This window comes from Nerophis ophidion, linkage group LG18, assembly GCF_033978795.1.
Source record: "Nerophis ophidion isolate RoL-2023_Sa linkage group LG18, RoL_Noph_v1.0, whole genome shotgun sequence".
In the NCBI taxonomy this organism is placed as follows: Eukaryota; Metazoa; Chordata; class Actinopteri; order Syngnathiformes; family Syngnathidae; genus Nerophis; species Nerophis ophidion.
In genome coordinates, this window is record NC_084628.1 from 31,438,439 (window position 1) to 31,461,269 (window position 22,831).

General features: G+C 33.8%; 1 protein-coding gene across 9 annotated transcripts in view; it reads right to left on the minus strand.

Annotated features, from left to right (window-relative positions):
- The window catches only part of tenm4 (teneurin transmembrane protein 4), a 343,760-nt gene that overhangs the window by 35,637 nt on the left and 285,292 nt on the right, over nucleotides 1-22,831 (minus strand). For all 9 annotated transcript variants that reach the window (XM_061877994.1, XM_061877993.1, XM_061877991.1 and 6 more), the window contains one exon: nucleotides 10,885-11,762. In XM_061877994.1, coding sequence (XP_061733978.1) covers nucleotides 10,885-11,762 — 878 coding nt within the window. The remainder of the gene's footprint in view (nucleotides 1-10,884; nucleotides 11,763-22,831) is intronic.

Consider the following 22,831-nt stretch of genomic DNA (forward strand, 5'->3'; position numbering starts at 1 on the left):
AAGGAATGTAGGGATTTTACCATCTACGGTCTGTAAAATCATCAAAAGGTTCAGACAATCTGGAGAAATCACTGCACGTAAGCGAAGATCTGTTGGACCTTTGATCCCTCAGGCGGTACTGCATCAATAACCGACATCAGTGTGAAAAGGATATCACCACACAGGCTCAGGAACACTTCATAAAACGACTGTCAGTAACTACAGTTGGTCGCTACATCTGTAAGTGCAAGTTAAAACTCTACTCTGCAAAGCCAAACCCATTTATCAACAACACCCTGAAACGCCGCCAGCTTAGCTGGGCCCGAGCTCATCTAAGATGGACTGATGCAAAGTGGATAAGGGTTCTGTGGTCTGACGAGTCCACATTTCAAATTATATTTGGAAACAGAGGATGTGGTGTTCTCCAGAACAAAGAGGAAAATAACCATTCAGATTGTTATAGGCGCAAAGTTCAAAAGCCAGCATCTGTGATGGTATGGGGGTGTATTGGTGTTCAAGGCATGGTTAACTTACACGTCTGTAAAGGCACCATTAATGCTGAAAGGTCCACACAGGTTTTGGAGCAACATATGTTGTCATCCCAGCAACGTTATCATGGACGCCCCTGCTTATTTCAGCAAGACAATTCCAAGCCATGTGTTACAACAGCGTGGCTTCATAAAAAAAGAGTGTGGATACTTTCCTGGCCTGCCTGTAGTCCAGACATGTCTCCCATCGAAAATGTGTGGCGCATTATGAAGTGTAAAATACGACAGCGGAGACCCCGGACTGTTGAACGACTGAAGCGCTACATAAAACAAGAATGGTAAATAATTCCACTTTCAAAGCTTCAACAATTATTTTCCTCAGTTACCAAAAGTTTCTTGAATGTTGTTAAAAGAAAATCTGATGTAACACTGGTGAACATGCCCTTTCCCAACTACTTTGGCACGTGTTACAGCCATGAAATTCTAAGTTAATGATTATTTGCAAAAAAAATAAATAAAGTTTATGAGTTTGAACATCAAATATCTTGTCTTTGTAGTGCATTCAATTGAATATGGGTTAAAAATGATTTGCAAATCATTGTATTCCGTTTATATTTACATCTAACACAATTTTCCAACTCATATGGAAACGGGGTTTGTATATGAAAAAATTATCATCACTAAAAAAAACACACAAACAAACTTAGAATGACATCAATTGAATTAGTTTCAATCAGCCCTGTAAGTCATCCGGCAGCTATGGAATTATACAATAATATTGCTGAATAAACAATGCGTAATATTTTCTATTTTTGACATTCCATACACGTCTGCACAACTGCCATTTTGCACTTCCTTTCCAGACGTAATAAATAAAAACGCAAACTAGCTCCCACAGAACGGTTTCAGTCTTGATAAATCACACCCCGTGTGCTAAATGATTACATCTACTCTTTTCTTAAAGCATTGGTCAGGGATCACAGCGCCACCTGTTGCCTTTTCATTTAAATGTGTATCTATTTTATGACCCTGCAATGGAATAAAGAAGAAAGAAGCTATAAAAAGATGATTGTTATTGATTTGTGCTAAAATTCCGTCTTCATTGTTCCCGCCTGCAGGAGAAGGAACAATTTCTCACCTTTCCAGTTTCACAATTTTATGGCGGCAACAAATTAGCGTTCGGACCGTCTCCATGGAGACAACGACCTTCAGCGGTAACTAAGGAAAATGTTTATTGGCGAAGATGAAACATTGATCAGATAAAAATGAAACAATTGCTGCTGGTGAATAATAAATGTGGGTGAAGGTAAGCAAGATGCATCCTGCCTACCAAATATGGGCGTGCTAGCAAAGTAAAAACAATGAAGGACTGATGACAAATTTTGCAATGTTGATTGAAGTGTTGTTTACAAAAGTCCAGCTTTATAAATAACACCTGCTGTGGAAAAAAATCACAGCTGTGGCTGTAGGCAACCTCCTGATTAGGGAGGGGTACTGTTCACACCTGAACCGATACACTACCGATTTTAGGTGTACAAAGTCAGAAATAGTGTGTCCTGTTAGTGTGTACAAAGTATAAAATACTGTGTACTTTTAATGTGTACATAGTATAAAATAATATGTACTATTAGTATGTACAAAGTATAAAATAATGTGCACTATTAGTGTGCACAAAGTATAAAATACTCTGTACAACTAGTGTGTACAAAGTATAAAATAATATGTACTATTAGTGTGTACAGGGTATAAACTAGTGTCAACTATTAGTGTGCACAAAGTATAAAAAGTGTGTACTATTAGTGTGCAAAAAGTATAAAATAGTATGTAATATTAGTGTGTACAAAGTATAAAATAGTGTGAACTATTAGGTTGTACAAAGTATACAAAAAGATGTGTACTATTAGTGTGTACAAAGTAAAAAAATGTGTGTACTATTAGTGTGTAAAAAGTATAAAATAGTGTAGTATAAAATAGTGTGTACTGTTAGCGTGTGCAAAGCATAGACTAGTGTGTACAAAGTATACAACAAATGTGTTTCCTCTTTGTGTGTACAAAGTATAAAATTTTGTGAACTATTCGTTTGTACAAAGTATACAAAAATGAGTGTACTATTAGTGTAAACAAAGTATAAAATAGCGTGTACTATTACTGTGTACAAAGTATTAAATAGTGTCTACTATTAGTGAGTGCAAAGTATGAAATAGTATGTACTATTAGTGTGTATAAAGTATGAAATAGTGTGTACCATTAGTGTGTACAAAGTATAAAATTATACATACTATTATTTAAAAATGTGTGTACTATTAGTGTGTGAAAAGTGTAATAGTGTCTACTATTAGTGGGTACAATTTATACAAAAATGTGTGTACTATTAGTGTTTGCAAAGTATAAAATAGTGTGTACCATTATTGTGTACAAAGTATAAAATAGTGTCTACTATTAGTGCGTACAAAGTATAGAATATTATGTACTATTAGTGCGTACAAAGTATAGAACATTATGTACTATTAGTGTGTACAAAGTATAAAATATTGTGAACTATTAGTTTGTACAAGGTATACAAACAGATGTATACTATTAGTGTGTACAAAGTATAGAAAAGTTTGTACTGTTAGTGTCCAAAGTATAAAATAGTGTGAACTATCAGTTTGTACAAAGTATACAAAAAGGATGTACAAAATGCATTTTTTGTGTACTATTAATGTTTACAAAGTATAAAATAGTGTGTACTGTTAGCATGTGCAAAGTATAGAATAGTATGTACAAAGTATAACATAATCTGTACTATTAGTGTGTACAAAGTATAACAGTGTGGACTATTTTTTTGTACAAAGTATACAAAAAGATGTGTACTATTAGTGTGTACTAAGTACATAATAATTTGTACTGTTAGTGTGCACAAATTATTAAATAGTGTATACAATTACTGTAAACAAAGTATTAAATAGTTTGTATTGTTAGTGTAAGCAAAATGACTCTCTGGCGGTGGTGTCAAGAGAAGAGAAGTCTAGCAAAACTCCTAGCCATTATGGAACACACGTCCCACCCACTACACTCGGACCTTGTGGAGAGAATGAGCACGTTCAGTGGAAGGCTCAGACTCCCTAAATGTAACACGGAACGACACAGAAGGTCCTTCATACCGACAGCCATCAGACTGTATAATGTATATGTTCCTTGACTGCACTTAAATGTAGAATATATGTAGAATATATTTATATTATCCATATATTATATACTATATATATAATATATGTCATATATTATTTATTATTATTATTGTTTATTGTGAGCGAACTGTGGTGCTAAATTTCCACTAGGGATCAATAAAGTACTTTCTATTCTATTCTATAAAACAGGGGTCACCAACGCGGTGCTCGCGGGCACCAGGTAGCCCGTAAGGACCAGATGAGTCGCCCGCTGGCCTGTTCTAAAAATAGCTCAAATAGCAGGACTTACCAGTGAGTTGCCTCTATTTTTTAAATTTTATTTATTTACTAGCAAGCTGGTCTCGCTTTGCTCGAATTTTTAATTCTAGGAGAGTCAAAACTCAAATAGAATTTGAAAATCCAAGAAAATATTTTAAATACTTGGTCTTCACTTGTTTAAATAAATTCTTTTTTTTTTTACTTTGCTTTTTATAACTTTCAAAATGACAATTTTAGAGAAAAAAATCCAAGCTTAAAAAATATTTTAGGATTTTTAAGCACATATACCTTTTAAATTCCTTCCTCTTCTTTCCTGACAATTTAAATCAATGTTCAAGTTTTTTTTATTTAATTGTAAAGAATAAAAAATACATTTTAATTTAATTCTTCTTTTTGGCTTCTGTTTTTTTTGACAAAGAATATTTGTTAAATATTTGTTCAAACTTATTGTGATTAAAATTCAACAAAATTATTCAGGCAAATCTAGAAAATCTGTAGAATAAAATTTAAATCTTATTTCAAAGTCTTTGGAATTTCTTTAAAATTTTTGTTCTGGAAAATCTAGAAGAAATAATGATTTGTCTTTGTTAGAAATATAGCTTGGTCCAATTGGTTATATATTCTAACAACGTGCAGATTGGATTTTAACCTATTTAAAACATGTCATCAAAATTTTAAAATTAATCTTAATCAGGAAAAAATACTAATTAATTAATTCCATCCATCCATTTTCTACCGCTTATTCCCTTAATTTTCATTTTTTTCCCGTTTTCTCCTCTTTTAAACCATTCAATTAAGTGTTTTTTTTCATCATTTATTCTCTACGAAAAACCTTCCGTAAAAGGAAAAAAAATGTACGACGGAATGACAGACAGACATACCCGTTTTTATATATATATAGGTTTATTATTTAAAGGTAAATTGAGCAAATTGGCTATTTCTGGCAATTTATTTAAGTGTGTATCAAACTGGTAGCCCTTCTCATTAATCAGTACCCAAGAAGTAGCTCTTGGTTTCAAAAAGGTTGGTGACCCCTGCTATAAAATATGAAATAGTATGTACAAACCCCGTTTCCATATGAGTTGGGAAATTGTGTTAGATGTAAATATAAACGGAATACAATGATTTGCAAATCATTTTCAACCCATATTCAGTTGAATATGCTACAAAGACAACATATTTGATGTTCAAACTGAAATTTTTTTTTTTTGTGCAAATAATCAATAACTTTAGAATTTGATGCCAACAACACGTGACAAAGAAGTTGGGAAAGGTGGCAATAAATACTGATAAAGTTGAGGAATGCTCATCAAACACTTATTTGGAACATCCCATAGGTGTGCAGGCTAATTGGGAACAGGTGGGTGCCATGATTGGGAATAAAAGCGCAGATTGCTCTCTGTAGTTTCAGGTTAACTGTAATAACATCGCACTGAAAAGCGCAGATTCCAGCCGTTGAAATGCTCTCAGTAGTTGAAGGTTAAAGAACACACTGTACGTCATATTAGCAGCTACAGTTTCCATGGTAAATGTTTATCAAATAATTTCACGAAAGTCGGCGAACAAGATACATTTGCCGTAATTCGCCAATGCCTGGTTTATGGTATCTTTTGTTTCACCCCACAAAGTGTTAATACTCTAAGTGTTGTGACGTGCATCTTAACTGGAGTCTTCATTGACACATTTGGAACAGTTGAATGTAACAAGATCGCTAATGCCAACCAACAGTATTGGTATCGCCCCTGAATGAACCGAACCGTATCGGTCCATTTTGAGTATTTATAATTGATTGGCTGTCTTCAATCAAGTCCTCTTTGCCAACATCCAAGTTTTCACTGGCGAATGCAGGACAATGTTACAGATTTTTGTTGTTGTTGGTATTGTTTAATAAAGTGTTTAGGAATGTGTTTAATAGTGTTTGAAAATGTGTTTATCAAAGTGTTTGAAAGTGTTTAATAAAGTCTTTAACAGTGTTTCGTAAAGTTTTTAATAGGTGTTTAATAATATATCAAAAAGTATTTAATAAAGGGTTTGCGGCCCTGCCTCACCCAGTTTTTGCATCCAGTGGCCCCCTGGTAAATTGAGTTTGGGACCCCTGTGTTAAAGTGTTTACTAAGGAGTTTAATAAAGTGTTTATTAAAGTTGAACAAAGTGTTTTATTACATACTTTAATAATGTTTCATAAAGTTGTTTATAGTGTTTAATAATATAGGAAAATAGTATTTAATAAAGTTTTCAACAAAGTGTTTAATAAAGGTTTTAATACAATGTTTAATAGGGTTTGTTAAAGTGTTTAATAGTGTTTATGAAAGTGTTCAAAAGTGTTTATTAAAGTATTTAAGAATTTAATTAACAAGGTGTTTAGTAAATTGTTTTTTGGTTTAATAAAGGGTTTATTAAAGTGTTTAGTAGTGTTTAATAAAGTGTTTAAGAATTAGATTGATAGTGTTTAGAAATGTGTTTATAAAGTATTTGATAGTGTTTAATAACATTTTTAATAGGTGTTTAATAATATATCAAACAGTATTTAATAACGTCTTTAATAAAGTTTTTAATAAAATGTTGATTAATGTTTGATAGTGTTTAATAGTTATGAATAAAGTGTTCAATAGTGTTTCATAAAGTGTTTAAGAACATGTTTAAGAATGTTTTTAATATGTTGTTTATTAAAGTGTTTAAGAGTGTTTAATAAAGTGTTTAATAGTATTTAAGAACATAATCAAGGATGTGTTAAACAGTGTTTACAAAGGTATTTTTTTGAAGTGTTTAATAGTGTTTAATAAAGTGTTTATTAAAGTTGATCAAAGTGTTTTGTTAAATAGTTTAATAGTGTTTAATAAAGTTGTTAATAGTGTTTGATAATAAAGGAAATTAGTATTTAATTAAGTGTTTAATAAAGTGTTTAATAAAGGTTTTAATACAATGTTTAATATGGTTTAATCAAGTGTTTATAGTGTTTAATAAAGTCTTTAATAGTGTTTTATAAAGTGTTTAAAACACGTTTAATAAGGTGTTTAGTAAAGTGTTGTTTTGGTTTAATAAAGTGTTTATTGCAGTGTTTAATAGTGTTTAATAAAGTGTTTGAGAATGCGTTTAATAGTATTTATAATAATGTGTTGATTAAATTGTTTGATAGTGTTTAATAAAGTGTCTAGTAAAGTGTTTATTGGTGTTTAATAGAGTGTTTGAAAGTGTTTCATAAAGTTTTTAATAGTGTTTAATAACATATCAAATAGTATTCAATAAAGTATTTAATAACGTTTTTAGTACAATTTTTAATACTGTTTGATAGTGTTTAATAGCGATTAACACGGTATGCAATAGTGTTTAATAAAGTTTATAATAGTCATCAATAAAGTGTTTAGGAATGTGTTTAATAAAATATTTAGTAACATGTTTAATAGTGTGTAATAAGGTGTTTAATAGTGTTTAACAAATTGTTTATTAAAGTGTTAAAGAGTGTTTAATACAGTGTTTAATAAAGTGTTTAAGAACGTGTTTAATGTATACATTTTGGGGGGGTGAAAAACTAGAAAAGGCAATTTTGGTAGACATTTTATGTGATTGCTGAAGATTTTAAGTGTCTAAGTTCTTTTGAAATGTTAACAGCACGCTGGCCATATAGCGTCAAGTAACAAAAATGATGAGGAACAAAATTAACTAAAAAGAAAAAATTTAGCATGCTAACAGTATTATGCAAACATACTATCTATGGCATGCTTACAGTTAGCATTAGTTAAGTACCAAAATATATGACACCGAGGTGTACACCTGCTAAATTTGCAACTAAATCTAATATGCTAATACTAGCATGCTAAAATGCAGAGGTGGGTAGTTACGCGCTACATTTACTCCGTTACATTTACTTGAGTAACTTTTGGAATAAATTGTACTTCTACGAGTAGTTTTTATGCAACGTACTTTTACTTTTACTTGAGTATATTTATAGAGAAGAAACGCTACTTTTACTCCGTTCCATTTATCTACATTAAGCTCGCTACTCGCTACTTTTTTTTTATTGATCTGTTAATGTTTGTTTTGGTTAATGACAGAGCTTCAAAGTAGAATCCACGCATGCCTGCGTTTCACCAATCACATGCAGTCACTGGTGATGTTGGACCAATCAAACAGAGCCGGTGATACGTAAAACCCGACTTAAATATGTTGAAAAATGTATTGGGGTGTTACCATTTAGTGGTCAATTGTACGGAATATGTACTGTACTGTGCAATCTAACAATAAAAGTTTCAATCAATCAATCAAAAGTGTAAAGGAAAAAAGACACTTTTTATTTCAACCGTACTTCCCGTCAAAAGCCTAAAGACTGATCGCACAGTTCCTGTCTTCACAATAAAAGCGCTGCTCCATCGCGCCTGCGTTAACAAAATAAGAGTCTCCGTAAGCCAGCGCAAACAAGCTAGCAAGCTACGGAGTTTGCCGCCAATGTATTTCTTGTAAAGTGTATAAAAACGAATATGGAAACTAGACAGATAAGATGCAAAAAACCAACGACTTTCATGTGGTATTAGACAGAAAAGAGGAACTTTTTTTCTCCTCCATTTGAAAACGTGGACGTCTGATTCCAATCAATGCAAGTCATCAGAATCAGGTAATACACCAACTTATATTCTTGTCTTCATGAAAGATAGGAATCTATATGTTAAACATGCATGTATATTCATTAAAACACCTTCAACGTGTGAACAAAAACGGCAAAATAAATAAATATAAATTATAAACTGTATATATAAATGTATGTGTATATATATATATATATATATATATATATATATATATGATATGTGTGTATAAATGATATGTGTGTGTATGTATGATATGTGTGTGTATAAATATATATGTGTATATGAGGTAGATCACCTCGACTGGTCATTTACTAAGTAATTGATAAACGTTGAAAAACTTATTGGGGTGTTACCATTTAGTGGTCAATTGTACGGAAAATGTACTGTACTGTGCAATCTACTAATACAAGTTTTAATCAATCAATCAATCAATCAATCAATCAATCAATCAATCAATCAATCAATCAATCAATCAATCAATCAATCAAATCAATGAATGCCTACTGAGGCTATGGTGCTGTTAAGTTATTATGGCTCAATGTGCCATTTTTGTATTTTATTTTAATGTACTATTATTTAATATCTGCGATGAGGTGGCGACTTGTCCAGGGTGTACCCCGCCTTCCGCCCGATTGTAGCTGAGATAGGCGCCAGCACCCCCCGCAACCCCAAAAGGGAATAAGCGGTAGAAATGGATGGATGGGATGGATAATATTTAATATATATTATTGTTTTAGTTGCTTAAGAGATATTCCTGGCTTTGAATTTGCTCATTGCTATTTTTATGTTTTTGTGCATTATTTGTTGTCGTAATCAGGTTACTCATCAGTTACTCAGTACTTGAGTAGTTTTTTCACAACATACTTTTTACTTTTACTCAAGTAAATATTTGGGTGACTACTCCTTACTTTTACTTGAGTAATACATCTCTAAAGTAACAGTACTCTTACTTGAGTACAATTTCTGGCTAGTCTACCCACCTCTGCTAAAATGCTAACGGTAAAATGCATTTTCATTTATTTTTTGCAGTATTTTCAAAACCTTCTGCACTGTGTTTTTTTTTAAATGTCTTTCAATGTTATGCGAGTGGAAAAAATTATTTCAATTGAATTAGGATAATTTTTCAAATGCTAGCATGCTAACGTTAGCATGCATCAAGTACCAAGTGTATAAGGTGTATACCTGACACATTAGCTAATACCTGACATTAGCTAAAAAAGTATTTTAACATTGACATGCTAACAGCTATCATCCGTCAAGTAACAAAATATTTGACGATAGTGTACACCTGCTAAATTAGCTACAAATCTAATATACTAATGTTAGCATGCGTGAATGCTAACTGTAACATGCGTCAAGTGACAAAATATGATTACTCTGAAGGTGTGTACCTGGAAAATTTGTTTCAAATGCTAGCATGCTAACAATAGCATGCATCAAGTACCAATATATGACTGAGGTGTGTACCTAGAAAATTAGCTACAAAAAAAATAAGCTAGCATTTTAGCATGAACATGCTAACAGGTATCATTCGTCAAGTAACAAAATATTTGACGCTGAGGTGAATACCTGCTAAATTAGCTAAAAACCTAATATGCTCATTTTAACGTGTTAAAACGCTAACTGTAACATGCGTCAAGTGTCAAAATATATTACTCTAAAAGTGTGTACTTGGAAAATGTGTTTCAAATGCTAGCATGCTAAAATTAGCATGCATCAAGTACCAATATATGACAGAGGTGTGAACCAACAAAATTAGCTACAAAAAAGGCTAGCATTTTAACATTGAAATGCTAACAGCTATCATCCGTCAAGAAACAAAATATTTGACGATGAAGTGTAGACCTGCTGAATTAGCTAAAAATCTGATATCCTACTGTTAGCATGCTAAAATGCAAACTGTAACATGCGTCAAGTGCCAAAATATATTACTCTGAAGGTGTGTACCTTGAAAATGTGTTTCAAATGCTAGTATGCTAACATTAGCATGCATCAAGTACCAATATATGACTGAGGTGTGTACCTACAAAATCAGCTACAAAAAAGAAGCTAGCATTTTAACATTAACATGCTTAACAGGTATCATTTGTCAAGTAACAAAATATTTGACGCTTAGGTGTATACCTGCTAAATTAGCTAAAAATTATTATGCTCATGTTAACATGCTAAAATGCAAACCGTTACATGCGTCAAGTGTCAAAATATATTACTCTGAAGGTGTGTACCTGGAAAATGTGTTTCAAATGCTAGCATGCTAACATTAGCATGCATCAAGTACCAACTAACCCTAACCCTAAGGTGTGCACCTACAAAATTAGCGAAATAAATAAGTTAGCATCTTAACGTTAACATGCTAACAGGTAACAGCTTGCGGTGAAACTGTACAACCTCTTAGAGGTCACTCACTCAAAGAAGGTGGTCCAACCGTTCTCATTGGTTTTGGTGGCCAGCAGCCCGGAACTTCCGTGGTAGGTCATGATGGCGAGTTCTTGGCCCTGCGCCGCCACACTTTTGAGCGCGTGGTTGGCGCCCATGGTGAACCAGAAGGTCTGTCCGTCGGGCACCATGAGCCACAGAGGCATCCCCGTGGTGTCGCGGCGGATGGTCACCACGTTCTTGTTCTTGTCCGTGATGCTGCTCAGCTGGCCCTGACCCGTGTAGGTGAGGTTGAACAGGTGGTCCCCGGTGGTCAGACTCTGGGTGAAGATGTGGCTGCCGTTGGCATCGAAGAGGTAGAGTTGGTCCTGGATGGGGGAGGACACCTCGTACATGTTGAGGGGACTCAGGTAGGGCTTGTTCTCGCGCACGTAGCGGATGCGGATGTTGCCCAGGTCTGCGATGTAGAGCTCTCCGTCCGGACAGACCGCCAAGGATGAGGGCGCGTTCAGCTTGGCATCCATGGCGTAGCCCTCGTCGCCCGAGTAGCAGTCGCAGTTGGCGTCGTTCTTGCAGTCGCAGCCGCTGGGAGCCCCCGCCACCAGGGAGATCTCACCGTCGGTGGACACCCGCCGGACACGGTTAATCTTCTTCTCGTCCGATTCGGCGATGTACAGGACGCCGGTGTGAGACACGGCCAGCGTGTTGGCCGACTCCAGGGTGGCGTGGATGGCCACCTTGCTCATGAGGAAATGGTCCATGCCGGGCACTTGGCAATGCATGGGCCTGCCCGCCACGATGCGCACTTGGTGGTTCTCGGATATCTGGAGGACCACGTTGTTGTCCAGGACGTACAAGGAATTGTCCAAGGGACTCACCGCCAGGTCTGTGGGCCACTCCAGGCGCACCTTGGACGGAAAAGACACAGACCATGAATCATGGCTCCGATTCTACAGACCAAGGAAGAACACATGTCCGCTTAACCTCGCATTCAGTGATTTGGGTCTGAGTACCGGGAGAAGACTACACGGTCTACACACAAGATCCCGGAGCTTGGAACCCTGAACCAGCCGGCAGACCACGAGGCGAATAATGCTAAACAAATGATTCAAAGTCCTCAGCGAATAATGCTAAACAAATGATTCAAAGTCCTCAGGAACTTGGCGAGACTTGTTCAAGCACCAACCAAAAAATGTACCACCAAATGGTGTTGCAGCTAGACTACATGGACCCAGACTTGGACTGCAGCTATTGATTACTTTAGTAATCGAATAACTATTGATTAAGGAAGCTATTGATTAGATTGTTTGATTAGTCGAGTAACCTGTTGATTGAATTGTTTGATTAATCTAGTAACTTATTGATTAGATTGTTTGACTAATCGAGTAACCTATTGATGACATGGTTCGATTAATCGCGTAACCTATTGATTAGATTGTTATATTCATCGAGTGACCTATTGATTAGGCTGTTTGATTCATCGAGTAAACTATTGATTAGATTATTCAATTTGCTGAGTAACCTATTGATTAGATTGTCTGATTAATCAGGCAACTTATTGATTAGATTGTTAGATTATTCAAGTAAACTATTGATTAGATTGTTCAATTAATCGAATAATCCATTGATTAGACTGTTGATTAATTGGGTAACCTATTGATTAGGTTGTTGGAATAATCGAGTAACCTATTGGTTAAAGTGTTCGATTAATTGAGGAATCTATTGATTAGATTGTTCGATTAATTGACTAACCCATTGATTAAATTGTTTGACTAATCGAGTAACCTATTGATGACATTGTTCGATTAATCGAGTGACTTATTGATTAGATTGTTGGATTCATTAAGGAACCTATTGATTAGGCTGTTTGATTCATCGAGTAAACTATTGATTAGATTATTCGATTTGCTGAGTAACCTATTGATTAGATTGTTGGATTAATCAAGTAATTTATTGATCAAACTTTTTAATTAATCGAGAAACTGATTGACTAGATTGCTCAATTAATCAAGAAACCTATTGATTAGACTGTTCGATTACTCGGGTAATTTATTGATTGTTTGATTAATCGATTAACCCATTGATTAGATCGTTGGATTAATCTGGTAACCTATTGATTAGGGTGTTCGAATAATCGAGTAACCTATTGGTTAGAGTCTTAGATTAATCGAGTAACCTATTGATCAAACTTTTCAATTAATCGAGAAACGGATTGACTAGATTGCTCAATTAATCGAGAAACCTATTGATTAAATTTTTCGATTAATCGGGTAACTTATTTGTTGTTTGATTAATCGATTAAGCCATTGATTAGATTCTTGGATTAATTAGGTAACCTATTGATTAGGGTGCTCGAATAAACGAGTAACCTATTGGTTAAAGTGTTTGATTAATTGAGTAACCTATTGATTAGATTATTGAATTAATCGAGTAACCCGTTGATTAGGGTGTATGATTAATCAGGTAACTTACTGATTAGATTGTTCGACTAATCGAGTAACCTAATGATGACATTGTTTGATTAATCGAGTAACTCATTTATTAGATTGTTAAATTTATCGAGTAACCTATTGATTAGGGTGTTCGATTCATCAAGTAAACTATTGATTAGATTGTTCGATTCATTGAGTAACTTATTGATTAGATTGTTGGATTAATCAAGTAACCTATTGATCAGATTTTTCAATTAATCGAGAAACCGATTGATTAGATTGTTCAATTAATTGGGTAATTTATTGATTAGATTGTTAGATTATTCAAGTAACCTATTGATTTTATTGTTCAATTAATCCATTAACCCACTGATTAGATTGTTAGACTAATCGGGTAACCTATTGATTAGGGTGTTTGAGTAATCAAATAACCTATCGGTTATAGTGTTCGATTAATTGAGGAATCTATTGATGAGATTTCTTTGATTAATTGAGTAACCTATTGATTAGATTGTTTAATTCAGGGGTGCCCACACTTTTTCTGCAGGTGAGCTACTTTTCAATTGACCAACTCGAGGGGATCTACCTCATTTATATATATCATTTATATTTATTTATTTATGAAAGAGACATTTTTGTAAACAAGTTAAATGTGTTTAATGATAATACAAGCATGTGTAACACATATAGATGTCTTTCTTTCACGAAGACCAGAATATAAGTTGGTGTATTACCTGATTCTGATGACTTGCATTGATTGGAATCAGACAGTAATGATGATAACACCCACATTTTCAAATGGAGGAGAAAAAAAGTTGTCCTTTCTGTACAATACCACATGAAAGTGGTTGGTTTTTGGCATCTAATTCATCCAGCTTCCATACACTTTACAAGAAAAACATTGGCGGCAAATTCCGTAGCTTGCTTGATTGACATTCACGGCACCCGAGGGTCTTGTGAGATGACGCTGGCTGCTGCCAGTTCATCATTATGAAAAAATGACGGATAGGAAGGCGAGAAACACTTTTTATTTCAACAGACTTTCGCGCCGTCCCTTCCGTCAAAACTCTAAAGGCCGACTGCACATTTCCTATCTTCACAATAAAAGCCCTACTTCATGCTGCCTGCGCTAACAAAATAAGAGTCTCGGAAAGCTGGCGTGCACAAGTGATATGCACGCCAGCTTTCTGAGGGATCGCTTGTGCACGCCAGTTTTCCGAGACTCTGTATTTAGTTAGCGCAGGCAGCATAAAGCATGGCTTTTATTGTGAAGATAGGAAATGTGCAGTCGGCCTTTAGAGTTTTGACGGAAGGAGAGTCTGTTGAAATAAAAAGTGTTTCTCGCCTTCCTCTCGGTCATATTTTAATAATAATGATCTTGCAGCAGCCAGCGTCATCTCACAAGACCCTCTGGTACAGTGAATGTCATTTAATTGACGTCTTGGTGAAGATTGATGATCACTAATTTTTAGGTCTATTTTTTTTAAAAGCCTGGCTCGAGATCGACTGACACACCCCGCGCGGTCGACTGGTAGCTCGCGATCGACGTAATGGGCACCCCTTGTTTAATTCATCAAGTTAACTATTGATTATATTGTTTGATTCACTGAGTAACCTATTGATTACATTGTTTGATGAATCAAGTAAGCTATTGATCAAATGTTTCAATTAATCAAGAAACCTTTTTATTAGATTGTTCAATTAATCGAGAAACCTATTGATTCGATTGTTCAATTATCGGGTAACTTATTGATTATATTTTTTGATTATTCAAGTAACCTATTGAATAGATTGTTCGATTAATCGATTGCCCCATTGATTAGATTGTTAGCTCAATTGGGTAACCTATAGATTAGGGTGTTCGAATAATCGAGTAACCTACTGGTTAGTGTGTTTGATTAATTGAGGAACCTATTCATTGGGGTGTACAATTAATTGAGCAACTTATTGATTAGATTGTTCGATTAATTGAGTAACCTATTGATTAGATTAAGTGAATAACTTATTGACTAGATTGTTCGATTAATTGAGTAACCAATTAATTAGATTGTTGGATTAATTGAGTAACCTATTAATTAGATTGCTCGATTAATCGAGAAAACCCATTGATTAGGGTGTTCGATTAATTGAGTAACCTATTGTTTAGAGTGCTTGATTAAACGAGTAACCTATTGATTAGATTGTTTATTTTTAAACAAAGAAAACCGTCTGACGTTGACTTTATTTTGAAGTTATCATGCCATTATGTTACTTGTTTTATTTTCAAACAAAGAACAACTTCTGGTAAAGGAGCAGAATAACAAATAAAATAATAAATATAAATATTAGGTAAACACAACTGTATATATGTAAACAAATGCAAACTATAGGCAAAGAAATAACAGTTGTTCTCCTTTTGTTTTTCTTTTTTTATGCATTCTATGTCGTAAATAAACATTAGCACAGGTCAGCTAACAATTGAGTTACTGGGATTCAAGAAATCATTGCGTCTACAGCGCCCATACAGCCAGGTTGAAAAAAAAATCTGGATAGTAGAAGGTTGTGGACATCAACCCACAAGTTGGTCAACTTTGACATCCAACTTAGACCCGGAGACGGCCACAAAGACACTTTTTTTTTTAAACCTTTTGTGAGGATTATGATGAATTGTTGATGATAAGGGGACGATACAACCATCCCATCAGTCTTCATCCCAGTGAGAGCAGACATTAACAGAAAGTGATTGTTTTATTATGTTCTTGTTTAGCACTTAGCAATACTGCTACATGATGCTTAGTGTTTGACTAAAGCTTCATCTGTTTAGCACACAGCTTCTAAAACTTTTACATCATCCTCCTTATATTCAGGCCCAAAAATGGAGAGTGAACATCGTGATGCGTCTGTGTAATTTATACTCCGCCGTATGCTTAAAATGATGATATGAATATGTTATTATGAATGTTACTACATGACATATATACTTACATCACGTATATATTACATGCTATTATGAATTTTACTACATTACATATATACTTACATCATGTATATATTACATGTTATTATAAATGTTACTACATTACATATACACTTACATGGTGTAGATATTCCATGTTATTATGAATTTTACTACATTACATATATACTTACATCATGTATATATTACATGTTATTATGAATGTTACTACATTACATATATACTTACATCATGTATATATTACATGTTATTATGAATGTTACTACATTACATATATACTTACATCACGTATGTATCACATGTTATTATGAATGTTACTACATTTCATATATACTTACATCATGTATATATTCATGTTATTATGAATGTTACTACATTACATATATACTTACATCATGTATATATTCATGTTATTATGAATGTTACTAAATTACATATATACTTACATTGTGTATATATTACATGTTATTATTACTGTTACTACAATACATATATACTTACATCATGTATATATTACTTGTTATTATAAATGCTACTACATTACGTGTATCGTGTATATATTACATGTTATTATGAATGTTACTACATTACATATATATTTACATCATGTATATAATACATATTATAAATGTTACTACATTATATATATACTTACCTCAAACACTTTATAGGCGGAATACAGCGACTCTATTTTCATTCATTGTGAGCTGACTCTTGCTAGTGTTTATTTACGATGTAGACTGTATAAAAGAAGAACAAGACGTGCTAAATAAAGATTGTGAATGGCAGACAAAAGTTCTCATTTAAAGTCTGTTTTGTCTGCAACATGATAAGATTAAAATAAAATGAACTGCCAGACAAAATGGAGATTGTTTTTCCAAATAAAGAAAAAGGGTCTAAGGATCCAAACAAAAGAGTTTGTGAAAACGAGGCTGCATTGATTGAAACGTCGACCCTGAAGGAAGCCATAATTGAAAAGCAGCTCCATAAAAAAAGCTGCTGTGTTATCTTCAAATTCACCTTTTCAAAATCATCTGATAAAGCGTGAGTGGAAGGAAGACAAGCTCCCCTGTGATCACTGATGCTATCATGCAGGCTGCAAAAGGGCAGCGTGACGAAGGAAGGCCAGATCGTGGCGAAGATCACATAAGCCTTTTTTAAAGGGCCTTGTTCACTTTTTCATAATAGGAGAGATTGCAGGAGAAATACAGTCAGCCATTAAAGGTTTGAATTAAAGTCCTTTGTTCTACTGGAGATGAATTTACGCTTTAGGAGTAGGCTGCAGTAGAGAATGCCAACTAATAACATCTCATTAAGGGACATTTTCCAGCCCAGAAGAATGGAGATTGATTAAAAGCTCTTACGCAAACAAGCACACATCGCTCTTGAACGCCCACTTTGATGTTTTATCTTGCCAAACGTTCCAACGACAATCAAACAACACATTTTAGTGTTTCATAACTTTTTTAAGAACATGTTTGATAGGGATTAGTAAGGTGTTTACTAAAGTGTTTAATAACGTGTGTATTAAAGTTTTTAACAGTATTCAATAACGTTTTTAATAGTGTTCAATGGTATTTAAGAATGTGCTTAATAGTGTTTAATAAGGTGTTAATTAAGGTGTTTAATAGTGTTTAATAAGGTGTTTATTAAAGTGTTTCACAGTGTTTGATATGGTGTTTAATAAAGTGTTTAACAGCGTATAATACAGTTTTTAAGAATGTGTTTAATAGTGTTTGAAAAGGTTTTTAATAAAGTGTTTATTAGTGGGTAATATAGTGTTCAAGAATGTGTTTAACAGTGTTTAATAAGATGTTAATTAAATTGTTTAAGGGTGTTAAATAAGGTGTTTATAAAAAGTGTTTAGTAGTGTTAAATAAAGTGTTTAGCAGCATTTAATAAGATGTTAACTAAATGGTTTAATACTGTTAAATAAGGTGTTTATTAAAAGTGTCCAATAGTGTTAAATAAAGTGTTTAAGAATGTGTTTAACAGTGTTTAATAAGATGTTAATTAAATTGTTTAATAGTGTTAAATAAGGTGTTTATTAAAAGTGTTTAGTAGTGTTAAATAAAGTGTTTAACAGCGTTTAATAAGATGTTAATTAAATTGTTTAATAGTGTTAAATAAGGTGCTTATTAAAAGTGTCCAATAGTGTTAAATAAAGTGTTTATGAATGTGTTTAACAGTGTTTAATAAGATGTTAATTAAATTGTTTAAAAGTGTTTATTAAAAGTGTTTAATAGTGTTAAAGTGTTTAAGAATGTGTTTAACAGTGTTTAACAAGATGTTAATTAAATTGTTTAATAGTTGGATTAGATAGTACTTTGATTAGATAGTACTTTATTTATTCCGTCAGGAGAGTTCCTTCAGGAAAATTACAATTTTCAACACAAACCCATTCAAAATCAAACAAACATTACAGGGAGACAGAACAGGATTGCTGACGGGTCTGCCGGCTTCCAGCGCCCCTTACAAAAAAGATGAGATACATTGATAATAGTGTTAAATAATCTGTTTATTAAAGTGTTTAATAGTGTTTAATAAATTGTTTAAGAATGTGTTTAATATTGTTTAAAAATCTGTTTATTAAAGTGTTTAAAAAGTGTTTGAGAATGTCTTCGATCGGGATAAATGAGGTTTTTAATAATTGTTTATCAAATAGTTTGATAGTGTTTAAAAAGGTGTTTATTAAAGTGTTTATCATTGTTTAATAAAGTGTTTAAGAATGTGTTCAACAGTTTAATAAGATGTTGATTAAATGGTTTAATCCTGTAAATAAGGTGTTTATTAAAGTGTCAAACATATTTTAAACAATATTAAACACATTCTTAAACACTTTATTAAACACTATTAATCAAAGTGTTTAATAGTGTTTAATAAAGTGTTTAAGAATGTATTTGATAGGGATAAATAAGGTGTTTACTAAAGTGTTTAATAAAGTGTGTATTAAAGTTTTTAAAAGTATTTAATAACGTTCTAATAGTGTTTAATAGTATTTAAGAATGTGTTTAATAGTGTTTAATAAGGTGTTAATTAAGGTGTTAAATATTGTTTAATAAAGTGTTTATTAAAGTGGTTAACCGTGTTTAATAAGGTGTTTAATAAAGTGTTTAATAGTGTTTAATGCAGTTTTTAAGAATGTGTTTAATAGTGCTTGAAAATGTGTTTATTATACTGTTTATTAGTGTTTAATAAAGTGTTTAAGAATGGGTTTGACAGGGATAAATAAGGTGTTTATTCAAGTGATTAATAGTTATTAATAATTGTTTATTAAAGTGTTTAATAAAGTGTTTAAGATTGTGTTTGATAGGCATTAATAAGGTGTTTAATCTGCATATGAAGTGTCACACAAGATGGTATCACACAAAATGGCATTAGCTGCATGTGACGCATCATACCAGATGGCATTAGCTGCATGTGAAGTATCATACGAGATGGCAGTAGCTGCATGAGAAGTATCAGACAAGATGGCAGTAGCTGCATGTGAAGTATCATATGAGATGGCAGTGGCTACATGTGAAGCATTATACAAAATGGCAGTGGCTGCATATGAAGTATCATATGAGATGGCAGTGGCTGCATGTGAAGTATCATACAAGAAGGTAGTAGCTGAATGTGAAGTATCATACAAGATGGCGGTAGCTGCATGTGAAGTATCACACAAGATGGCAGTAGCTGCATGTGAAGTACCTGCAGTAGCTGCATGTGAAGTATCATACAAGATGGCAGTAGCTGCATGTGAAGCATCATACGAAATGGCAGTAGCTGCATGTGAAGTATCATAAAAGATGGCAGTAGCTGCATGTGAAGTATCTTACAAGATGGCAGTAGCTGCATGTGAAGTATCATACAAGATGGCAGTAGCTGCATGTGATGTATCATACAAAATGGCAGCAGCTGCGTGTGAAGTATCATACAAGATGGTAGTAGCTGCATGTGAAGTATCATACAAGATGGTAGTAGCCGCAAGTGAAGTATTATACAAGACGGCGGTAGCTGCATGTGAAGTATCATACAAGATGGCAGTAGCTGCATGTGAAGCATCATACGAAATGTCAGTAGCTGCATGTGAAGTATCATACAAGATGGCAGTAACTGCATGTGAAGTATCATACAAGATGGCAGTAGTTGCATGTGAAGTATCATACGAGATGGCAGTGGCTGCATGTGAAGTATCGTACGAGATTGCATGAGCTGCATGTGAAGTATCATACAAGATGGCAGTAGCTGCATGTGAAGTATCATACAAGATGGCACAAGCTGAATGTGAAGTATCACACAAGATGGCACAAGCTGCATGTGAAGCATCATACATAATGGCAGTAGCCGCATGTGAAGTATCATACAAGATGGCAGGAGCTGCATGTCAAGCATCATACGAGATGGCATTAGCTGCAAGTGAAGCATCATACCAGATGGCAGTAGCTGCATGTAAAGTATTATACCGGATGGTATTAGCTGCATGTGAAGCATCATACGAGATAGCAGTAGATGCATGTGAAGTATCATACCAGATGGCATTAGCTGCATGTCAAGCATCATAGCATATGGCATTAGCTGCATGTAAGGTATAATATGAGATGACATGAGTACACATAAGTACACATAAGTACACATGATTACACAGAAGTACACACAAGTACATAGCAATACACATGAGTACACACCAGTACACGTGAGTACACAGCAATACACACAAGTACACATGAATACACATGAGTACACTGCAGTACACACAAGTACATAGCAGTATACATGAGTACACAGGAGTTGCAGTACAAGAGTGTGTAGTGTGTGGAAGTGCTCACTACATCTGTGGCCATCTTGAATGTTCTGAGTGCTGCCACTCTGATGTGTCGCACACAAACTGAAAGTCTTTTCTCTCTTCAGCTGAGAGCAACTCTCTGTCAGCACTAAATATTCCATGAGTACTTTTAGTTACACGCGCTAAAGTGCTGAAGACTGCCATCTTTAAATGAAGTTTTGGTGAGTACCGCATTGAGATGGGTACTTTTTTGGCATTGACCACATCCTCCACTGGACCTACCTTATGTGTTACGGACTATAGAACTATATAAGCCACACCCACTACATTTTAGAAGAAATGAATATTTGTCCATATATTAGCCACAATGTTGTGAAATGAGTTATTTACGCAGAAATATTAAAAACTATTTTTTTTTTTTACATATCTTAAAATGTTTCCAAACGGTGTCTGTAACATGGCAGTAAAACGGCTGATCAAACAAAACAGAAGTGATGGTCATTAACCTGCTAACTGATTGGGGAATTTACTGAGGAATTTTGAAAAGTGAAACAACAAAAAAAAAACCTTTGTATAATAGTTATACCTTAAAAATACACTTGCAAACCTGTTAGCATATTAGCTAATGCTAACAACGCTAACTTCATTACATTATATCGTACACATATGCATGAAAACACTCCTACAGACATCAAACTTGGGACGGTTTAGTAAGTAAGAATTGTTTAAGATATATTGTAAAACTTACAAACGTTGCTTGGAGTGATGAATGAAGAATCCATACAAGTAGAACGCTATGAACGGTTTGAAAACGGAATGTCACTTATACTTCCGATTGAAAACTCTAAACAGAAGCGCAATACAGCACAAAAACACACCTTGTTAGCGTATATGCTTGATCAGTTTTTGTTTACTATTTGCTTCATGGTCGTCAGTGAATAAAATCCATAAATTAGCTGATATAAGCCGCATGGTTCAAACATAGGGAAAAAGTATCTGCTTCAAGTCCGGAATTTACGGTATTTGTTGTTTGTTACATTCCCAGCTGAAAATCAGGTTCTACCCATGACTGTTTTAATAATCTTGTGGAAACAACACATCGGTTACGAGTGAACTAATAATGTTTGTTACAAGTGAACAAATAAACTTTGTTGCTAATTAACAAATTAGGTTTGTTACTAATGAAGAAATAAAGTCTGTTACAAGTGAACAAATAAAGTTTGTTACAAGTAAACAAATAAAGTTTGTTATGAGTGAACAAATAGTTTGTTATAAGTGAACAAGTTGGTAGAGTGGCTGTGCCAGCAATCTGAGGGTTACTGGTTCAATCCCCACCTTCTACCACCCAAGTCACATCCGTTGTGTCCTTGAATGTGTGTGTGAATGGGCGAATGTGGAAATACTGTCAAAGCGCTTTGGGCTCCTTAAAAAGGGGTAGAAAAGCACTATACAAGTACAACCCATTTACCATTTACCAAGTGAACAAATAAATATGTATTACAAGTGAATAAATAACATTTGTTACAAGTAAACAAATACAGTTTGTTACAATTGAACAAATAACATTTGTTACAAGTGAACGAAAAAAGTGTGTTACAAGTGAACAAATTGCGTCTGTTACAAATGAACAAATAAAGTTTGTTGCAAGTGGACAAATAAAGCTTGTAATAAGTGAACAAATAAAGTCTGGCACAAGTGAACAAATAAAGTTTGTTACGAGTGAACAAAAAAGTATGTTACAGGTGTGCAAATAAACTTTGTTACGAGTGAACAAATAAAGTCTGTTACAGGTGAACAAATAATGTTTTTTACAAGTGAACA